Source organism: Annulohypoxylon truncatum (assembly GCF_022578515.1).
Source record: "Annulohypoxylon truncatum strain CBS 140777 unplaced genomic scaffold F4807scaffold_18, whole genome shotgun sequence".
In the NCBI taxonomy this organism is placed as follows: domain Eukaryota; kingdom Fungi; phylum Ascomycota; class Sordariomycetes; order Xylariales; family Hypoxylaceae; genus Annulohypoxylon; species Annulohypoxylon truncatum.
Genome location: NW_025953804.1, coordinates 370,254 through 391,152, shown reverse-complemented (window position 1 = coordinate 391,152; position 20,899 = coordinate 370,254). Strand labels below are relative to the sequence as shown.

The window sequence follows — 20,899 nt, the reverse complement described above, 5'->3', positions numbered from 1 at the left end:
CTTCTCACAATGAATCAACGAAGTTAAGAATGATGTTGTTTATGATCCACCGTGAGATGCATGATCATGTAAGCTATCAACTAACCATTCAGGGACGAATGTAACCATGCCTTCTCCGCATTTAGCTACCCTATGCGGGGAATTGCCTAAGGGGTTCTCCCCAAGCAAGCTGTCTACCAACCTACTATATGACCTCACGGAGCTAGGATCCCGGCGGCTATTGGCCACTAAGTCATTTTTCCAGATAGCCATCCAAATTTTGCCGGCTGCTCGCTCCACTCAGCTAGGCTCCGTTTCATCAACGGGGGCCTGGCCCGCGTTGATCCCCCATATATCTACATTACGTCGATACGCGCCATCCCACAGGGGCGCCCTCGCCTCAGATCCAGGGCACACTCGCGAGCATAGTGCCTAGAAATCCCATAGTGTCGGAAAGAGATTACTTTTCCCGGTGGGCCGTAGTGAGGGGAGATGATCGGCGGTTCTGCGCAAGAATCTGGGGGGCGAGCGAAGGGTCGGCGTGGGATATTTTAAGGCTGGTCGGATTCCGGATTGCGTGCTTCTCTTGTACTCTTCTTTTTTCACTTGGTAGTCACGACTTTGGGTTGGATCTATCATATATCGAAGATACCTGAGAAGCAAAGAAACTAGGTAGACGATGCAGCTTTCCACGATCCTAGGCCTCTCGGCCTGCCTGGCGGGGCGCCTGGCGGCGGCGCAGGGGGCGTCGGGGACGGGGCAGACGACGCGGTACTGGGACTGCTGCAAGCCGAGCTGCGGGTGGACGGAGAAGACGAACAGCGGGAAGCTGGTGGGGACGTGCTCGAAGGACGACCAGCCGCTGAACGACAACGGGGCGACGAAGAGCGCGTGCGACAGCGGCGGGTCGGCGTTCATGTGCAGCAACCAGAGCCCGTGGGCGGTCAACGACACGGTAAGCTACGGCTGGGCCGCCGTCCGCATCGCCGGCCAGACCGAGACCACGTGGTGCTGCGCGTGTTATGAGTTGACCTTCACGAGCGGGCCGGTTAGCGGCAAGAAGATGGTCGTCCAGGCTAGCAACACGGGCGGCGATTTGGGGTCTAACCATTTCGATCTTGCGGTATGTACCTATTCTAGGTGGTAACCTTGGAACATAACATAACATAGGATTCACTCACGCTAATACTCACTCGCATCGCGACAGATCCCCGGCGGCGGCGTAGGCATCTACAACGCGTGCACGGACCAGTACGGCGCGCCGTCGAACGGGTGGGGCGAGCGGTACGGCGGCGTCTCCTCGCGCGAGGCCTGCGACGGCTTCCCGGAGGCCCTGAAGGACGGGTGCTACTGGCGCTTCGACTGGTTCGGCGGCGCGGACAACCCCGGCGTCGAGTTCAAGCAGGTCGCGTGCCCCGCGGCGCTGGTCGATAAGAGCGGGTGCCAGCGGAGCAACGACGCTATTGATGAGACGCCTACGCAGGATTAATGATTGCATACCTGGTACCTGACTACCTAACTTGCGGGAGGTATAGGTGTGGGGGGTTGTGGGGGTCGCGGAGGGAGTGGGGAGGTTCGCGGGAGGTTTGGTGTATATAGGTTGGCGGGTTAGATAAGTATATATAAAATCGCAACTATCTGGCATTCGATTATCTTAGAATTCATCTTACAGATATACCTCGGCTTCTTGTAGTTAGAAAGAAGAGATCGAAGAGATCCCAGACGACGGAATCCACAGCAGAGATGCGACCATGCTAATAACTACGACAATGTGGTAAATAGCAGATCCGCCCCTTATCGCGTAAACACGTACATTTGGATTCTCCTTGAATTATTCGGACCTGATCACCCTAATCCAAACAAAGTTATAAGGTCTTTTAGGTGATGATAGTTGACTTGCACGTGTGAGATTGTATTGTTGCTATCGCATATCAAAGTGTGGCGATGAAGCCCCTGACTAAATTCATTCTAGTTAGACCATGTCGCGAAAGAACCGCCAAGAAGTCTATAATATCATAATATACTAATAAGTCTAAACTTTCCGACGATTTCTATATAGCTGATAATTGATATTATAATGTTCCCGATCACATGCTTAACATGCCAAGACGCTCTTCAGATGGTAGTAAGGCGATGCATGATGAACAGAGGATCTACATGCTAAATTTGGTAATAGTTAGATCTAAGTCTATGCAAACCTTGCCGTTTGGATTCCATTCAAATTTCCTAATGTCAGCCTTCGAGAATTGGACGAACTATACGATGTTTACGATAAAGGATACTTCATTGCCGACGAAGGATGGGTATGACGACTTGAAACCTAGCTGCCTTTGTCCGTGATACCTACCTAAGCCGACATGCAGGCCGTACCACTTTCTCTACATGGGCATTATTCGTCCAATAAACGCGGTAAGATATATCAGTCTGCATCATCCATCGGCACCTCGTATTATCGTCAGTTCTTGGCATGCGCGGAAATTTCCATAAGACCTCCAAGCCAAGATCCTTTGAGATCTGATGCTACCCCACGTGTGTCTTATAGTCATAACTGTAGGTCGTATAGCGAACGTTCATAAATGGCAGATCCTAAAAGTTGGCTGTGTTCCCGGAAGTCTGACCGAAACATGGCAGGGCAACCTTGTGTATAAAAAGTGGCCGGTACGAAGACTAAGTTGCAGATATATTATACCCCCAACGCCTCGTCTTGGAATAATCAATTCCTACCTAGGTACACGGTGTCTCAAAATGAAGTTCGGCTCTCTCTTCGCTTACGTCCTAGCTGCCGCCGATGTAGCTAGGACGGCCAGTTTACCCATCCGCATCGTCTCTTTTAATATCCGTTATGCCGCAACTTCTCTTGAAACCAATGAGAAGCCATGGTCGGACCGGCGCACGGGTTTAATCAACCAACTCAAGACCGTAACTGACAATGCGACATCCGACGGAGCCGTTGCCGTCCTCGGCCTCCAAGAGGTTCTTGACGCCCAACTAAAAGACATCAAGAGCGGACTTGGATCGGCTTGGACCCATTACGGCTTCGGGCGCGACGACGGTGCAAAGTCAGGAGAGTACAATCCGATTATCTACCGGACCGATGTGCTCAAGCTGCTTTACAGTGAGCAGAAGTGGCTGTCGCCCACGCCGGACAAGGTCTCCTTCGGATGGGGTGCAGGGAGCCGGCGAGTCAGCGTTATCGCCGTCTTTGAGCACATCGCCACTGGAAAACGCTTTATCCACGCGAACACGCACCTAGACAACGTGAGCTCTCAAGCACGCAGCGAGGGGATCAAGGTCGTGGTATCGCGCATTCAGGCGGTGCAGGAGCAATACGGTCCATTGGGCGTGACTCTGACCGGCGACTTCAACTCGGCGCCGGGCGAAGACGCTTACACTACTCTTTCGGACACGGGGTATCTAACGGAGCTGTGGAACTCGGGGGCTACGCGGTTGGGAACGAATCAGCTCACATACACGGGCTTTTCGACGACTGGAAAGAGCCGCATCGACTTCGTCTGGCTTGGACCCACGGCCGACAAACTGTATTCGGCACAGCAGTTCGAATTTTTGAACAATTATATCGACAACGTGTTCATTAGCGACCACAGAGCTGTGGTTGCCGACCTGACAATCTTGTAAGGAAATTATTTGGGCTTATCTTTGTAATTGTTATAGAGGATTGTACGATAGAATTGTACATAATGGCATGGTTTACCTGAAGCATGACTAGGTACCTAAGTAACTATTCATTAAGATAGGTATGTATGAGATACTGGATAGAGGGATAGAATGTAGTTTAGGTTCGATTCCTATTAGGCCTGTTAGTGCCTTCCTTTTATCCCTTTCATCTGTATGTATTGAGTTGGACTGAAATTAGGTATGCTACAATATTTCTCCGCAATAGGAGAAAATGACCGGTTCAGGAACAGGGGTAATAAAGCTTAAGAGACGACGAATTGGAAGGTTCGATCGTAAACAAGGTTCATATCTCGCCAGCCCTGAGTGGCTTGAACGCTTGAAGTTTATTGCCTTACCTATGTATGTATGTACTTCCGCAAGAACAGCATCTACCTTTAAATACTAAGACGGGCATCATCCCGTAGATATTCCAATACTACATGCTAAGTCAAATCTTTAATCAAAGCATGCATTGACACAAAATATTCATCGAGAGAGCATTCGTCATGGCACTTACAACATTTCACCTCTTTTCTCGACTGCCGCCGGAGCTTCGAGCCATGATATGGGATGCAGCAGTCCGCCCCAATCTCCCATCGGCTCACTTCTTCACTGCCTGGAATGGGGAGGAAAACCGACCTTATACTACAGATTATTCCACTCTGGCTAATCACTCGGTAGCTGGGCGCGGACATACACCCGGTGTCCCATGTGGCCTAGCTGCTCCGTGCCGTAACGGACAAGAGCCCGATACTCCTTCATGGTTTTACAATAACCCTTCGGCCTACATTATAGACAGCGGACTATGGACGGCCTGCCGGGAGTCTCGACGAGCGATGATAAAACGCTTTGGAAACCATAAGGTGACTTATCGGAAGGAAACAAGAGCTCAAATGGCGGTTGAACCGCCCCCAGAGTTCAACGATGCACCTGCGACCGGGACGATGATACAAGACGGCAAAAGGCAGTACTTTACTGTCTGTCCCAAGACGGATCTATTCTGTTTGCAGCCGTTTAACAAAAATTTCCCTCTAATCTGGTGGGAGTTCGAGAGCGATGTGCCAATATTCAACATACGCGGTTCTCCTCGAGTTCATATCGCTCTGGAGTTCGATCCCCATTGGACAGACCGACTGGGTGAATTCCGAAGTATGCCGGCAGGGTACGAGATAGAGCTCCATGGCCAAAGTCGGAATGAGCTTAGATGTGTGCTCTGGGCCGCCGCGTTCCAGCAATCTGGTTATAATTGGGCTAAGAAACTATGGTTCATCGACTACCGAATCTCTTGGAACCATAATTTCGGGCCATTGAATTACGATGGCGATCATCGCATGGTGTTTTATGGCAGAGGCTGCAAGTTCATCGAAGTAAATGAAAACAGTCCGGGTTGGGTTATGGGTCATGAGAGACCAGATGAATCGATACATAATTTTCTAAGAGTACTAAGAGATTTGCTCAGAATTCAAGCGATACACTATATGACTAGCGCATGGTTAGCCGTACAATCCGGCCGCCCAGCGAACTATGGCTTTCCATACTCGCAATCACCTAAAATTGGTATTTTAGCATGCATTGAAGGTGATTAGGGGGCTTGTACGAGTACTTAGCCGATCATAGATTCAATACAAGCGGGAGTATTACATAACCAGTATTAGATGACTCAACCTCCCGTCAAATATTAAAGCCGTGGACTCGGTTCTTTTCTGTGCCTGTCGGCGTCTGGTGTTAAGGGTTAGCGATGGGGGAGCTGTCAGCTGATAAACTAAGGAACACCTTTTCTTGATATACCTACAGAGATGAACTGCGAAGTTAAGAATCATGTATTGGTGCCAAATGAACAGAAATCTACGGCGTTAGGTATAAATACCAATCAGATGTCATTTTTGGAATATCATTTGGTTTGATTGAGGGGATTGTCGGGCCACCTGGATAGCCAAGACTATTCATTGCAAGACAGCCATAGACAAGACGATGAGCCTATCGACTTTTGACGACTTCCGACAATCTCGTTCTAAGTTAGTTACGAACCAATGCCGATATTGGTCTTGGAGCCCCGAGTCTGCTAGGGTTACGTGGAGTTGTTACCGGCTAATATAAATATATACAGAACGCGTATGCCACTTAACAAACGAAGCTTCGGGGAAAGATTTAATAGTGGATATACCAAGCAGAATATAATGCAACGGTATTGCGGCTCGTCACATCATATGTTAAGGGAGAGTATTATATGTCGTGTTCACAATTCAAGCTTCAGAGTAGGGCCATCATATCAAAAATAGAATTTCTATGTAAAAGTCTGGTATATCAATAGGTATTGGTGATACATTAGCCAATGGAGAGGACGCCATTTATGTACCTAGGTATTGAAGAACTTGTCAAAGGCATAGGTTTAAGACTTGAGTGAAGAAGCTCATGATTTCCCCTATGGATCTCATGGTATCGAATTGAAGCTCGGCAACTTCGAAATATGTTCGTTCAAGTAACAAAAGACGAGTGGAAGTTGCGGTGATTATTAATAGAGCTGGGTAGAAGTAGGTATTAGAAAAAGTACCATGGCCTCGGTCCTGGATGCTTTTCCAAGGTGATCATATTTCTTGAGTTAGAATAGGTCGATCAACTTTCAACAAGCCTTGAGTTTGGGATATTAGCATATTAACTGCGCATCGGAATAGAAGAATCTATCATGTTAGATACCTCCCTGAATAGTGCTAAAATTAATTACTGTGTATAGGTAGTGTACATGTTACCCCTATATTTGGGCCAGTCTGCTGGAAAAAGACCTGTCGGTGGCTAACCCCAGAAGTAGAATAAAAAATATCTGATCTGTTAGTTCAGCATCGCGACAAGTTCAATGAATAACTGGGTGATTATTATCATGTTTATGAAAGATGGTTTCGAGAAGACTTTATGGTTTAAGGCTCCTAAGTAGTTATTCGAATCGAAACCATCTCTACATGTTTGAGAAGGAACACACATTTTCTAGATTACCTTCGCTTACCATTACCTGCTCTCTTACTACCTAGCTGGTTTGGTCTGTTGTATCGTGGATGTACATGGAATAAGGAAGCAGGCTAAGGTGGGATAGTACCCATCAAGATGGCGTAAACAGTCTTGGCTCAAGATCTTGGAATGGGCCTCAACTACCGTTCCCCATAGAAAAAGGATAGACGATAGGTCACCTAATAACCCATCAGCGCTTGCCAGTACTTGTCCGTGGTTTCTATACCTGTCTTAAATCCTATAATATGATCCCCGAGATGCAAGAATGTCCCAGTGCGTCGTGGGCCTTGTATCAAGCGCCTCGGTAGGGAATACTTTATATGCTACTGCGAGTTCTTGGCGCCACCTTGATATTGGACAGAATAGAAGAGCCGCGCGTCCAGGTTACATAATCCATAGTGTTAAATTGAGATTCGTACAAAATCTTCACCCGATGCTTTATTTTCTGGTTCTCCTAACGTCTAGTCTTAGTTAGGACTAGGCACTGGAGGCCGGCGAGGTCTTAGTTGTATTCGCTGAACAGCCCAAGAGGGATATCTAGCACGGGTTGATAGCGGAAGAGGAATTGAAACCTGAGTTCAGTTATTGCGATTCAATTAAACGGATGTCTTGTAACTGAACACCGTGTGGCTAACTTGTAAGTCTTTCATGAGACTATCTTGGTGCCTCGAGATTCATTTGACGTCGTTCTTGGCCCGGAGCATCAGCCTTTAGTATCGTTGTGTTTTCAACCGCACCCCTCTTATTGGCTACTGATACCTGCCATTCATGTTCATTATGCCGAAGTGGGATGGACCCCTGATATGACCCGCTATCAGATCCCTGGGTGAATCTGTTTAGATCCTGGGGCTAAAGGAAGAGGAGCCCCGGCCATACCAATTTAGGAGAGTATCATTTAGGGATAAGTGAAAAGAATATCGCAGCGCTCTTGCGTGATAGATACTCTGGGCGAAGCCTTGGGCGAGCGGCTACATATTGAAAATGTAGATCAAATCATATAAACGGTTGAATACCTGTATAAAGGTGTCGGTATCTCCCCAGATTGTGTGTATACTCTTCCTCTTGTCTTGGTCGCAACCAGGGATTTCACTCTTTCTACATCGCTTCTTACTCTCGAGGGTTGAGGCCCTTTATTTCGGTTCACGATGGCTATCCTCCGTAAAATCGCCGCGTCCTTGGCGATTTCCTCCTTAATGGGAGCTGCTGTTGCCCATCCTGGTGACAGCAAAGAAGTGGTCCAGCATGAAAAAGCTATGCACGGGCATGCCCAGGCCCACGCTCGTCGTGCTATCACCGGCTGCGCTCCAAAAACTGCCCCCTAAAGGCTCGTTCGGTTGCTCGTCGTGCTGCTACTGCTCAAGCACTTCGCGAGAAGCGTGGTATAGCCGACAGTAAGTATTCATGTAGTATATTGCAGCCCAAATACTTAGCTGATTATATATTAGAGCGCATGAAGTCGAAGCGAAGCCAGGCTGATCTGGAAAGGTACTTGAACGTCACCCACGATGTCTCGGAGTCAGGTTACTCTCTGGATACCCCAATAGACGTTATCTTCGAATCAAACGCGACGGCGGCTCTTGTGCCCGAGGTGACGATTGGCCCTTACTGGGTTGCAGGCGAGTTGATTCGGGTATGTTCACCTAGTTATTGACGGTTTCAGCTTAGCTCTCCGATATGACTTGACTCATATCTCATTCTGGGTCAAGAAACGTACTGACTTCGCGCAATATAGGTTGATGTTACCGACAACGAGCCGGGCGTACCGCTTCACCTCGACCTGCAATTCTTTGACCTCAACACATGTGCAGCAGTGCCTAACATGCTGATCGATATCTGGCATTCCAACTCCACTGGTACCTACAGTGGTATTGCCATGATGGACCAGGCTGGCCTCAACACGACCTACTGTCGTGGTATCCAGACCACCAACGAGGACGGTGTAGTCCAGTTCGACACTATCTTCCCTGGCTTCTACATGGGCCGAACGCCTCATATTCATGTGATGAGCACCACGAACGCCACCGTGCTCCCAAATAACACTTATGTTCTTGATGGCAAGACCAACCACATCGGCCAGCTCTTCTTCGACCAGAGCCTCATCGACTCTGTCATAGAGCTCGAACCCTACAGCCTCAACACACAGCCACTAACCCTGAACATCAATGACTGGATTGACGCCCAGGCGTCTACCCCCGAGTATGACCCTTTCGTCGAATACATCCAGCTCGGTGACAGTTTGCAGGATGGTCTCCTCGCCTACATAACCGTCTTCGTCGACACCACGGCTAACCAGACTGCCTACGCTCATCCTGCTGCTCATTACTACGAGGGAGGCGGTGTCGCTTCCCCCGGAGGAGGCTTCCCAGGATTCCCTCCTGGCGGCCCCGGCTTCCCCCCTGGAGGACCTGGAGGACCCGGAGGACCCGGAGGCCCCGGAGGCCCGTTCCCCCCTCCCCCCAACAGCACGCGAGCCGCGTAAGATGTCATCGATGACCATCACTTGAAGTAGGATTGAGGAGGCAATGTAGAGGTAGCGTGTAGATAGTCGTGTGTAGTCCGCCGTGTTTGTTATTCATGCCGCTCCGAAGCAGGAAAATCAACGGTCATTGCCAATGTGTCAGTTATTGTCTTCTCTAGCATGATCCTTGACGCGTGTTGTCTGTAGGACTTCCTAGTCATTAAAAGTAAGGCAACGCTCGTTCCTATGGGCCATACACTACATTAAGAGGCTGTTCGCGTGTAGATTGTATCCGAAACGCCACATTAGCGGGGTTCGGCGACACCATGTCGCTTGAGAAAGTCTGTGCGCTCCTAGCGATCCGTGTACGCAGCGCCATGCGACGAGTCTCGCGAGAGTCTGCAGGTATGAGTAGCGTCGCAGACAGCATAGACTATGCGGCGTGTTTTCTACCATCTATTGACGAACTTGGCTTTCTCGTTCTTCTGGATCCATATCTTCTTTCTAGGGGAGAGGTTACGAGCATTGCCGGGCTCTAGTTCCCCGCACCTGGTGCTCCTTTCGGTCTATGCAAAACCAGTCTCATCCAGTTCGACTTCGAGGCTACAAGCGCGCGGCTATAAATACAGAGAGTATATGGATCTAGTTTGAATGTGTCGGTATACTAGTAATTTGGAAGCGGAGACACGATGGTTTTAAATGACAGAGGCATTGACCATGGATCGAGAATCATGACGAGATGGTCACCGACGATTTGGAAAAAGAAAAGTCCGCCTGATATCCGAGCTTGACAACCCCCGTACCTTAGCAATTCGCCGTCAATAGGAACCTACCATTCTGGTTGTTGAAAGATGCGTATAATGAACGTTGTCAAAAAAAGAGTCAAATCTCGCAGATAAACAATCAGAGAACGGCAGTCTTACTCGCCGATCACTATCATCGTAGTTTATGGTTGGTCGCAAGCTCAAGACCCGGGAACCTTCAGGTGTGTCTACATAACACGCAAAAGAAGTTAATAAGACCAGTGGTAAGAAGTTTTGAATTACTTCATATAGTAGTCGTCACGACAAAATCGTGGGGTTGAGAGGCAGCAAAGCCGGGAGCGCAATGGAGTCTATGCCAAGACTGCCAAGACTAAAAGCATGTACCTATGTACATATAAAGGGGTTGAAGCACCGTGAGGCAAGTCTAGATGAAAACCACCGCTGGGAGGCAGGTATTATATCAACCCTTTTAAGATCACCTATATATCTACATAGAGGCTACTGAGATAGAAGATCTATGATCCACTGACCAAGCGTTATCAGAATAGCTATAGGTTATGCATGAAGTATTATTATATTTACCTAGGTAACCTCTGGGTGCCTGTGGGCTGCGCGAGGAAAGCAATCTAAAGTCGTACAAGAGAAGTCATTTTATAAGAAGAGTAGTCTAGGATGATAAGAGATATTATATCAATACCTACCTATGTAGGCATAAGAACAAAAGCTGTCTGAATAGAAGGCGCCGTAGAAGCTCATTTTTCGACAATGCCTATAGGCCTCAAATATCTATACATGTATAGATGCCTAGCTCTCAAGATATGATTCAGGCCACTCCGTTATCCAGACCTAGATGAATAGTAGCTAGGTACTTACCTAAGTGATTAGCTAAATCACTGCTCGCTCTCTTCCTGGCAGAAAAGGGATAGATGAATAAGTCATCGATCGAGGATAGTTAAGCTGCAGAGCATTCAAATATACCTATCTATAGGTATCTACCATATATCGAACTTATACAAGCGCGTGATAGAATTCCATGGCCATAATTCCTGCTAATTGATGCTTGTTTTTCTAGTCAGAAGGCAAACTATTATCGCATCATCTCAGTTCGGATGATTCCATATCTACATCAAAGTGAGTAATAGTAAGGGAGGTATTAAGAATATCACTGTCGGTAAGGGATAGCTGGAGGGAATTGCGCGCACATGCCCTAAGGGCAATCACAAAGGGAAACAATCCTTCGGAGAGTAGCAAATAAACCAGAAAAAAGGATTTCGAATTGCCACGAGAAAGCAGGCGTTGGTGTTTCGCAATCCCTGTGAGAGCAACAGTCAAGCCAGAACCAAGGACAGAAGTTGTCAGATTATCAATACGGTGTGCAAGACTTCAGGGAGACTACCTAGGTAGGTAGCTTTCTGAAAAGGAAGCCTTTCTCTACAATAAATCAACTAGGTGGATGTCAAAATGATGCAGCAAATATAACTCCTATGATATTTACAGCTTCACTAGTAGACCACGGCAAAGTGACAATTAGGACTAACTTAATAAATTAATTTTTTGTGTGAGGTGAGCTGTAAATAACATCACTGTACCTCTCTACCTGACTTATAGAGATTTGGGTAGAATTTGGCTAAATTTCAAATTTACCTACTGAGTCTGATCTTGAGTGTAGCTCGTTCAAGTCAATGCTCCAAGCGTCAGCGGCCCGACTTTTCTACAAAATTTTGCCGAAACCAGAAGCGGTACAAGCGACTCTATTGATAAGCGTGCCTGTATATAGAGTGGAAGTTTTAGTTGACTTTACTTTCCGTTACAAAGATACGACGTATCCATATTCCTATGGTAGGTACTTCTATCTTTTTCCGCCCATAATGAAAACTAATGCGAGAAGATCGTCAGACCATGGTCATAGTATGGTTCAGCTTGAGGGGAACGGAGCTAGGCAGAGAAGGCCAGCGGTTTATGTGATGATAAATGTAGCTAATACGACTCCTCTTTAGCATCCCCTTTTAGGAATTCCGCAGCCCATAAATGATACCCCTGAATCAACACAGCCTATCAATGATGCCGATGACTTTCGGCATTCGTATCCATCTAGCGAGCGTACGAAACCATGTCCTATTAGCGAACCTATGAGAAGATATTATTTCGACGTCGCGATTGTGACCAAACGCTTATACCCTCCATCCTTCGATTCCAAGCATCCGTTTTGGGGTGTAGTCGTACCTATATTTTAAAATCTCCAAATATTTTATGAATGATAACCGCTCGATGCTGATAATAGGATATGATGAAAACTTGGGGGCAGACTGCGGTTGCTTCAGAATTGAGAGTTCCAAAAGCGGGTAGTGGGTGATTAAGCCGCCACCTAGGTAAAAGATTATGACTTTAATTATTAGAACTACCAAACCCTCAACTTTTTTTACTCTTAGTTCTTCCGTGAAGACATCGAGACTTGGTTATTGGTTTAGAAAACCCTATTGCCGAGAGAAATAGGGTGTGTTTAATGCTGGTAGAAATTTCCAGTGAGATTTGAGGCTAGGGAAGACGGCAGCGGTGGGACCCTCACAATGATCTAAAGGGAACCCTAGTGACACAACACTATGGGCTCCAATTCAGAGGTTGTGCCATCAGCTATCAGCGGTGAACTTTTATCAACAAGCCTTACATAGAATCAGTCTAGTCAAGTTTCTGTCGAACCAAACACAATACCTAGGTACGCACTTGGGTTACCGAGAAACCCCAAGAGCAAGTAGAGAAAACAAACAGGAATGTGAACGTATTTGGAGCCAGGTGATTGTCGTGCGTTATGCCGGGGTCGGAAGCAAATCCACCAACGCACATACGCCAGCAGAAAGCACCCATCAAGCCCTTGTTTGACCGATTAGCGGATATATTGACCAGGGCCCCCATATGTCTAACCATCGTAGAATACCTAAAAAAAGACGAGACTTTTTTTCTCGGTCAGGCCTAATCACACAACCTTTAGGTCCAAGTACCTGGATAAGGACGGATCAACTATGACTACCTACTTACGAGTTATTGATCGTTCCTAATTCAAAATTTTCTTCGCAGCTGAGCTATCCCTTTTGAGAGACAGGTACTACAGACTATATTGACACCTACTAGGTACGTAAGCCAATTACATGGTCTGGGTCTAACATTGACGATGTCAGTAAGCCGTCGAGCGACACTGAGCCCAAGCCTGACTAGCGTTACCTTCGGCAAGATGTAATGTATGTACATATTCATACTGATACTACCTAAAACTGAAGACAGCATGACTGTTCGTGGCGGTGATTTCAAGGAAGGACTTCTGCCGTGACACGAAAATTCTGACTTAAGGAAATTGGAATGATGGCATTCACAAGAAAAATAGAACGAAAAGAACCGGCCGACAATGTCGGGTCGATTGGCGGGAATTCGGGGCCCACACCGATGAGATGCTGTCAAGAAAAATTTCTTGGCTTCCCCGTTGTGTTTCCGACGGGGATTCCGCGAATGAGCCAAACGTGCAACCCCATAGAATTGGTTGGAAACAGTTCGGGTAGGTGACCGGCCACGCCCGATCACATATAGTCGGTCTGCTTATCTCTGCACCTTTGCTGTGCTACGTTACAATATTTGGACTCGAAGGATGGCCTATATACGTAAGCTCCCCCGCAAAACGTATGAGGTTTCTGATTACGTGATTCGACCGTGCTTCAGAACTAGGACGAAGAGGTTCAGGTAAGCCACAATCACATGTACCCGATTTTTGGTTCCTCTGAAATGGAAAGTCGACTTAGAACCGTAACATCGATGCGGAATAACTAGAAGCTTGGCCAGCAAAGTTCTAGGTCTGTCCTGAGATGCTAGGACCGGAAGACTCGGGAGATTTTAGTGGGAATTAGTATCCGAGACACTATCTGTTCGTGGGTTCGTGTAGGCCAATAGATGCGCTTTTTCAGCTTAGAACATGCATCTCCGACAGATTTCATTTCTCTAGTACCGTAAGTAGAATGACAAAATGGTGCGAGGTATTAGTTATATACCGTTAACTATCATCAACAAGCCACTGCTATAAGCGCCCTGAAGAGCAATTTAGGCCCATGGGGTACGAAGCAAGCTTATTCGTCAGATGCGGTAGATACAGTCGAAGTTTGAGTCGATAATTGCGATGTCATCGTTAGACTGCTACGTATTCGTGGAGAGAGGTCGAAGCTGGTTGGACAGATGTAATAGGGGATCCACTCGCCTAATGCACGAGGCAAGACAAGCTTTTTTAAGGCGTCCAGCGCGACAAGCTTTTGGTTCTGGGCCGGTCTGGAGTTAAAGCCCGGTCATAACACTCTATGTTCATTGTATCGTATACATTAACTAGTAGCAAGTTAGGCAGACAAATGCCACAGCATAAAGTACTATATACAAAAAGCAGTTAACATCCGTATTGAGACTTCCCCTGCCGTTCATTTTGATGCGTCAATAGCGCAGGGGGTCGTTGAAATGAATGGAGTGCCCTAACGTAATTAGGTTACAACTGGACTCAGTTTTCCATCGTAAAGTCCCACAAACCAACATCGAACTTCGAAGCAGTGGGTACAAGTTATCCGGCAGCCCGACAGAGTTTGGACAAGGGGTTGAATCGACGCGACGCCGATCAGGATTACCCCAGGCTTGGACAATCAAGCTTTATCGTTGTTCGCTGTTATGAGACATATTCGAACCTGCCCTAGCATCACAGGCACCGTACCTACCGACATACACACCTGCATATATAGAGCTGAGTCCTGCACGTATATAAATAATACCTCATTTATCTGTGTAATTCGTATTCTCGACGTCATGTACGTGATTCCGAGACTTCCTACTCTGGCCCCATGATCCCTATTCGTTTTGGACTCGTATGTAAGGTACCTTAACCCACCTAATGTTGGATAACGTCGTAGGATGATGTGAAGGTACATCTGTCTTAGTCTGTGCACTATGGGGCACGCTAACACAGGCTTCGTAGCAGTCTAAACTGGTTTTGGTAGATCCATACAGATTCTCGGGATACTTAGGTACAGTAAGTACCTCAACAGCTCAAGTGCTACTAGTATCAATCAATTGTCGGAATTGCTGGATCACACAGCCACTTTTTGCAATTGACCGGCTCGCAAAGTAGGCACCTAAATTTATACATACCTAGGTATGTACCTACCTCCGGTACATCCAACACCCTGGTGGAACAGCACGGCAGCATATCAAATCAGATGGGTCCTTGTGTACATCTGATGCGACAGGCAATTAGGTCGCTTCCTCAGCTGATGATGGCTGGAGACTTCTTTCTGTGATGGGGTCTACCCCCTTCCCCCCTTCCCCCCCATCCCTGCTAATTATTCCCTGACCCCCTATTGTCTACTTTTCATCTCCCCCAATTTCCAACCCCCAAACTTGCCAAGAACAACATTTTTATCGCTTTTCTTAACTTGCTCCATACACGATTAATCGCTGTCCACTGTTCTAAACTACCTGCTATCCTTCGCGTCGTCTACGTTCCTGAGATCCTGTCTCTCTTTCGTTGCTAGTCATCGACCGTAATGTCTCAACAATCCCTTAAATAGGATCATGATTACAAGAGCATGTGTATGTCTTGGACCCTTTTTTTCTTACTTGGTAACTCGTGTGGTTTCGTCATTTTTTTTCTAGCATCTGGTCTCTTATTTTCCCCGCTGCCGAGAGCTGTTTTGTTATTGCGATTGATCTTCTTGGCACCAGCCGAGCCTTCTTTAGAATCCCTTGGCAGGCCACAGCTGACATTTCTTTTACAGCACTCCAAACCGTCCGGAATGTCGTGTACGTTGCCAAGCAAAAGCTTCTTTTTTTCTTAACCCTTTTCCATCTTGATGGACACTGCCAAGCAGGTACTAGGTCGTCAACAAAAGCTTAACGACCTTGGTCGTTGATGGTTGGCTGAATGGCTACTAGCTGTAAATGCTTGATTTGACTGGTGATGATGATGATATCAACGGTGTCGAGTGCGTCCGGTGGTGCATTCGCGATCGCTGCATCGCCTGCATCGTACGACGTAACACGCATTACACCAGACGGTGCACTCTTCAAGTCTCGCTGTGTTTTGCGTGGCAGTATCTTAACACAACGCTACATCATCGGCTTCACCATTAGCCTGGCTGTCCATGACTGACTCGTGCCATGACTAAAGTCTCCTGATCAAGTGGATAAAGTATATACTAACACCTGAGTAGATTGTTATTCAGCAATCCCAGCTGGTCGGATGGCCATTCGATTCCTAGCACCATTCTTAGAAACATCACTGCATTATCCGTATGTCCTGAGACTTGAAGATTAGGAAGAATATCAAAATGGGTCTATTGTCTACTTACACATCGTGACAGAGCCAGATAGCATATTCCGAGGATCTGCTTGGAAACGTTACAACTCTATCAACTACCTCGGTGTCGACGGCAAACGGAGTGGTCCAAGGTCTATTATATGTGCCAGATTTGGCCGCTGACGACCCGTGCCAGAATATAACGGCAAAATATATACCCAAAAATGTAACCCGCCAGGTGGATTTACCAACTACGAATTATAATCTAATCGCTCTTGCACCATGGGTCACCAACGAATGTACCCAGTCGTTTTTCTCTTCCGCGAGAGTAGATCCTCTTCGGGGTATGTTAGTTTATCGTCCAGACGATGACGACACCAACCAACCTCCAGATGCCGATGACGATGCTTGGGACCTAGGTGACGGGGGCGCCTGGAAGACGCAAAATCGATATCCCATCTACGCAATTCCTGGAGGCTCAGGAAATGGAATGATGCGTCAACTCAGTCTCTACTCTGGTGATTTATCAACGGTTCCCTTCAGTGACCAGATTGTTTCGACCTATTCGCCAAATCCAGCCGATTATGTGCGAGTATGGACAGAGTTATCGGTTATCACCGTGTCGACAACACTCCCCCTTTGGGCCTTTATTCTAATCATTTTAGGAGTAATTGTTGCTGTTATCGGCAGCACATCATTGCTTATGCACTTCGTCCAAGGTCGTCGTCGTGCAGCATTGCGAAGACGTGTTGAGCGAGGGGAAGTAAATTTGGAGGCATTAGGTATCAAGCGATTGAGAGTACCGATGGCCCATATACAGACATTTACGCTATTTACATATAATTACGATCCGCCAATACCAGTATCCCCCACGTCGCCGAAGTTATCAAAGGGGCGGAGATCATCGGAGGCTAGCCGACAGCCTATCAGTGTTAGGGCCGAGAAAAACGAAGCGCCTATCGACTATCAACCCGCTTGTCTTATCTGCTTAGAGGACTTCGAATCCAAGAAGACAATCATCCGCGAATTGCCCTGCGGCCATATCTTCCACCCAGAGTGCATCGATGAGTTCTTAAGTCAGTTGAGCTCATTGTGTCCTTCCTGCAAAGCATCGATGCTTCCTCCTGGTTATTGCCCCAAGATCACCAATTCTATGGTGCGCAGGGAATTTGGTACCAGGAGGCTTCGGTCACGGGGTGGTATAATACACGTGGATGTTGAAAGAGGGCGGCAAAGACTATCGTCATGGAGCAGCTCTATGAAAAAACATATATGTCGTGTATCATCTCCGAAGCCGGAAGAAGCTGTCGATCTGCCAGAGCAGCAGCCAAGAGCTGACAGGCCGAGTACTGTCGGGACAGCTCGAGATCGAATGCAGGACCTAGTCGTCCCCGTCGATGAAACTAATAGCGATGACGGGCGGCCTCAATGCAAGTTGTCCGCCACTAGAATGATTCAAAACCTAACCAGTCAATAGGGAAACGCACAGCTCTCAAAGTCTTCCCAGGGTTTAGATAAAGGGTTTAGGGACATATTTTTATATATTCACGGAGCAGCATTTGCATGGCTTGGCGTTTGGTTTGGACAGGAAAGCATATCTATTGGAGCTAATGCGGGGCCTATCAAGGCGTTCATGAGGAAACGGATCTTGATTTTAACGATGCTTAGAGCATCGATGGACGTGGGCCGTGGTATATTAAGGAATCGGAATTGCATATGAAGACTGCTTGGATATACCCAGATTCGATATGATCAATATTCCCGAGGAATACAAAGATGAATTCACATTGTTAATACAGTACCTAAACTTGGATAATGACTGTAGATGTGCGGGTGCCACAATACGATCGCCCCCTTATTCAGATCTGCAGGAAATATTGTTGGTCCGTGCGCGTAAGCCTCAATTGACTGCATGGATGTGCATAAGAACCATCCGCAGCCTCTTGTAATCTCGAAGACCGACAAAACTAAGTTGCACTCATTCCAGGTCCACGAATTGAGCTCTCTAATTTCCCGCTCGATGGACCCCATCTCCTAAGCCCCTTCCGCAGCGAGATGAGATGACCAACGACATCATCGGAATCGCTAGCACGGACGAGCAACGCGCGACACCATGTCGGCCGCGAAACACGGTGGAGACGACGCGACGTCATCGATGCCAGACATCCCTAGCGACGTCGCATCGCTCCCGGCTCCCGCCGAACACAAGCTCCTGATCCCGGACTCGGACTCGGGCGCGGCGGCGGGGGAGGGCTCGCCCTTGGTCATATGCTTCCACGGCTCCGGCGAGTCGTGTTCGCCGTCGTGGGACAAGTTGGCGGCGATCCTTAGTTCGGCCCCGATCAACCTGCGCGTCTTGCTGTATAACCGCGGGGACCTGAATCCGAAGCCGGCGCGGGCGACTGCGGAGCTGAGGGCTTATTTGAGGAGGGAGGGCCTTAGGGGCCCTTATGTGTTGATCGCGCATTCGTACGGGGGGTCGTTTGCGAGGATGTTTTTGGAGAGGGAGAGGAAGGGGGAAAGTGCGGAAGATGAGGGAGGGGAGGGGAGTGGTGAGGGGCAGAGCGACGAGGGTGCGTATGCGCCGAGACAGGTTGTCGGCGTGGTGCTTGTCGAGACGGGGCAGGAGGGCGGGTTAGATCCTAAGGTGGAGGAGAGGCAGTATAAGAGGCGGGTGCTCGGGAGCAGGCCGTTGAGCGTGATTAAGGGGAACTCGTTCCTGAGGATGTGGGATGATCTAGAGAGGGCGGAGAAGAGTCTAGCGGAAGGGGATGAGTTTAAGAGGGGCGAGTTGATGAAGAGGAGGGTGATGCTGGGGGTGTGGGAGGACGCGGACGAAGATATGAAGAGGAAGCAGTTGGACCTTGCCAAGGAGGGAGGCGCGAAGAGGTTGGTGAATGTGCCTGATTGTGGCCATAATGTCCAGAGAGATCGCCCCGAGGCTGTGGCGAAGGAAGTAGCGTGGGTGGTTGAGAATATGAGGCTAGGAGATGAAGAAGAAGAAGCTGAGATAGAGGAAGAGGAGAAGACGGAACGGGAGTCGAGTAGGAGCGAGAAGGGAAAGCAGAAGGGGTGGATGAGAATCGGGAGGGAGTTCTGGAAGGTTTACGAAATGATTATTGGGAGGTTTTTTGATAAATTCCAAAAGTAACTTTGCTGCGTATAATATGTAATCATAATGTTCGGTCAATCCAATGATTAGCATTGATTCTTGTAATTCTACCTTCAATGATGCGTATGACACTAAACATGTTTGCCGTAGAGTTCAACTTGATAAGGTTCCAGAGTTCAACGTAAGCGATAGCTAAAGCGATGGCGGTAGCATATATATATATATATATATATTTGTGGAAATAATTTTTGATATCTACATACCTATGCTATGCGATATCCTATCCAGCGTAACTCTTTCGCGATATACACTTTATACCCAGGGAGTAACAATTAGTCTCACTACTACAATGCTTACTTATATATACAAAACTTTACCCAAGTTTATTGGTACGATCATTAGTTATAAGTTTTAAACGAATGCAAGATAAAACTATTGTAATTAATATTGAAGCCTGTTAGGTGTACTGTGTATGGTGGGGGTTAGGTGGTGAAAAAAGGGGTTATCATGTGATTTAGGAGTAAATGATATAATGATCTTAAAGGAATAGACAGTCGGGAAAACCAAATCAACTATAACGGCTGGTATCCTACCATACGTACGATACGGAATTACTATACCGCTGTCGATTATAATTAAGCTCAAAAAACTTGTTAAAAAAGATGATACCCAGAAAGCGATGGCGAGATTGATTAGAGGTACGTAGTATCGAGAGTGGGGGATTCTCACCCGAGATATCCGGGTACAATCGATTGTTGGCACTGAATCTAGTCAGATCGATTTTGTAAATTTGAAGCTAGAGTATCCGTGGATAAGACCCGGGCCTCTCTAGCCTCCCGGGTACAATACCGGTACCTTATCATTTGTTCATATGTAGCTGCAAGCCAAGCCTACCTACCAGTTGTTGTTGGGTTAACAGTAGCTAAAAGCCGCCCTACATGCCGGAAGTTTTCAGGAAGTGATCGGAACCGATGCATGTGCCCATAAAGAACAAGCCGGCGTTTCCGTATTATTCGTATCCTTGGGATATTGAGTTGAAGTGGGAATAAATTTTAGTGCATGGCTTTGTATGAAAACTACGGATGTGTCACAATGTGGAGATTGGGTGCGGTAAGATCCGCTCCCGCCTAGTAGGATTGCTATTTTCAAGGAAATAGTACCACGCGTAATAACCTTGCACAATATATTTGAACCTACTATACACACCCAGCTATTGGTAGTTGTATTCTTCTATAGGAAGTACTGGGACTTGCCAACAGGCAATGGCTGCTTTCAACCTAAAAGCTATATTTTAGCAATACTGGAACTATTCTTGCGGGCAATTCACCGATTTCTATACATATGCGAAAAGCTGGAGTCCACAACTGCAAGTACAAATACCTAGTAGGTATATCGGACATGTGAGGCGTTTGATAGAAGGATAGATATGATAATGATATGACAATTATGTGCTGAATGCTTACCTGAAGACAAAACAATGTTATTTCTATGGTATTAGGCTGGAAATGCACCAGAAATTGGCCGTCTCACATAAGTTCATGCATCAACTTCTTCAATAAGACACTTCCAAGTAAACCGTGAAAAAACGATGCTGGCGTCGA

The 20,899-nt window shown here is 47.2% G+C and overlaps 7 protein-coding genes across 7 annotated transcripts; all 7 read left to right on the top strand.

Annotated features, from left to right (window-relative positions):
* Positions 1–23: 23 nt before the first annotated feature.
* F4807DRAFT_427728 (glycoside hydrolase family 45 protein) lies at positions 24–2,006 on the top strand. The gene is made up of 2 exons (XM_047998193.1): positions 24–1,102; positions 1,187–2,006. The coding sequence occupies exons 1-2, from the start codon at positions 659–661 to the stop codon at positions 1,466–1,468; spliced, it is 726 nt and encodes a 241-aa protein (XP_047853764.1). The 5' UTR covers positions 24–658; the 3' UTR covers positions 1,469–2,006.
* A 148-nt stretch (positions 2,007–2,154) lies between these two features.
* Positions 2,155–4,093, top strand: F4807DRAFT_427725 (Endonuclease/exonuclease/phosphatase). Its single transcript, XM_047998192.1, has 2 exons — positions 2,155–2,637; positions 2,708–4,093. Exon 2 carries the CDS (start codon positions 2,725–2,727, stop codon positions 3,613–3,615), a length of 891 nt encoding a protein of 296 aa, XP_047853763.1. The 5' UTR covers positions 2,155–2,637; positions 2,708–2,724; the 3' UTR covers positions 3,616–4,093.
* Positions 4,094–4,160: 67 nt separating this feature from the next.
* Positions 4,161–5,240, top strand: F4807DRAFT_460933 (uncharacterized protein; the record flags this gene model as incomplete). Its single annotated transcript, XM_048001603.1, has 1 exon — positions 4,161–5,240. One exon carries the CDS (start codon positions 4,161–4,163, stop codon positions 5,238–5,240), a length of 1,080 nt encoding a protein of 359 aa, XP_047853762.1.
* Positions 5,241–7,799: 2,559 nt separating this feature from the next.
* F4807DRAFT_451929 (aromatic compound dioxygenase) lies at positions 7,800–9,133 on the top strand (the record flags this gene model as incomplete). Its single annotated transcript, XM_048000275.1, has 4 exons — positions 7,800–7,872; positions 7,926–8,045; positions 8,100–8,284; positions 8,387–9,133. The coding sequence occupies 4 exons, from the start codon at positions 7,800–7,802 to the stop codon at positions 9,131–9,133; spliced, it is 1,125 nt and encodes a 374-aa protein (XP_047853761.1).
* A 3,745-nt stretch (positions 9,134–12,878) lies between these two features.
* F4807DRAFT_427703 (uncharacterized protein) lies at positions 12,879–13,938 on the top strand (the record flags this gene model as incomplete). Its single annotated transcript, XM_047998191.1, has 2 exons — positions 12,879–12,897; positions 12,996–13,938. A coding segment is annotated over exon 2 (197 nt), but the record flags the coding sequence as incomplete, so codon positions are not given.
* Positions 13,939–15,828: 1,890 nt separating this feature from the next.
* On the top strand, positions 15,829–17,663 carry F4807DRAFT_460931 (uncharacterized protein; the record flags this gene model as incomplete). The annotated part of the gene is made up of 3 exons (XM_048001602.1): positions 15,829–15,872; positions 16,101–16,179; positions 16,251–17,663. The coding sequence occupies 3 exons, from the start codon at positions 15,829–15,831 to the stop codon at positions 17,661–17,663; spliced, it is 1,536 nt and encodes a 511-aa protein (XP_047853759.1).
* A 342-nt stretch (positions 17,664–18,005) lies between these two features.
* Positions 18,006–19,466, top strand: F4807DRAFT_427685 (Alpha/beta hydrolase family-domain-containing protein). The gene has a single exon (XM_047998190.1). It carries the CDS (start codon positions 18,300–18,302, stop codon positions 19,335–19,337), a length of 1,038 nt encoding a protein of 345 aa, XP_047853758.1. The 5' UTR covers positions 18,006–18,299; the 3' UTR covers positions 19,338–19,466.
* Positions 19,467–20,899: the final 1,433 nt, after the last annotated feature.

Bases quoted from the DNA above. Each gene is read 5' to 3' on its own strand.
- F4807DRAFT_427725 (XM_047998192.1), top strand. From the start codon at position 2,725: ATGAAGTTCGGCTCTCTCTTCGCTTACGTCCTAGCTGCCGCCGATGTA.
- F4807DRAFT_427728 (XM_047998193.1), top strand. From the start codon at position 659: ATGCAGCTTTCCACGATCCTAGGCCTCTCGGCCTGCCTGGCGGGGCGC. The intron at 1,103-1,186 runs GTATGTACCTAT...GCATCGCGACAG, and splicing joins CTAACCATTTCGATCTTGCG to ATCCCCGGCGGCGGCGTAGG.
- F4807DRAFT_427685 (XM_047998190.1), top strand. From the start codon at position 18,300: ATGTCGGCCGCGAAACACGGTGGAGACGACGCGACGTCATCGATGCCA.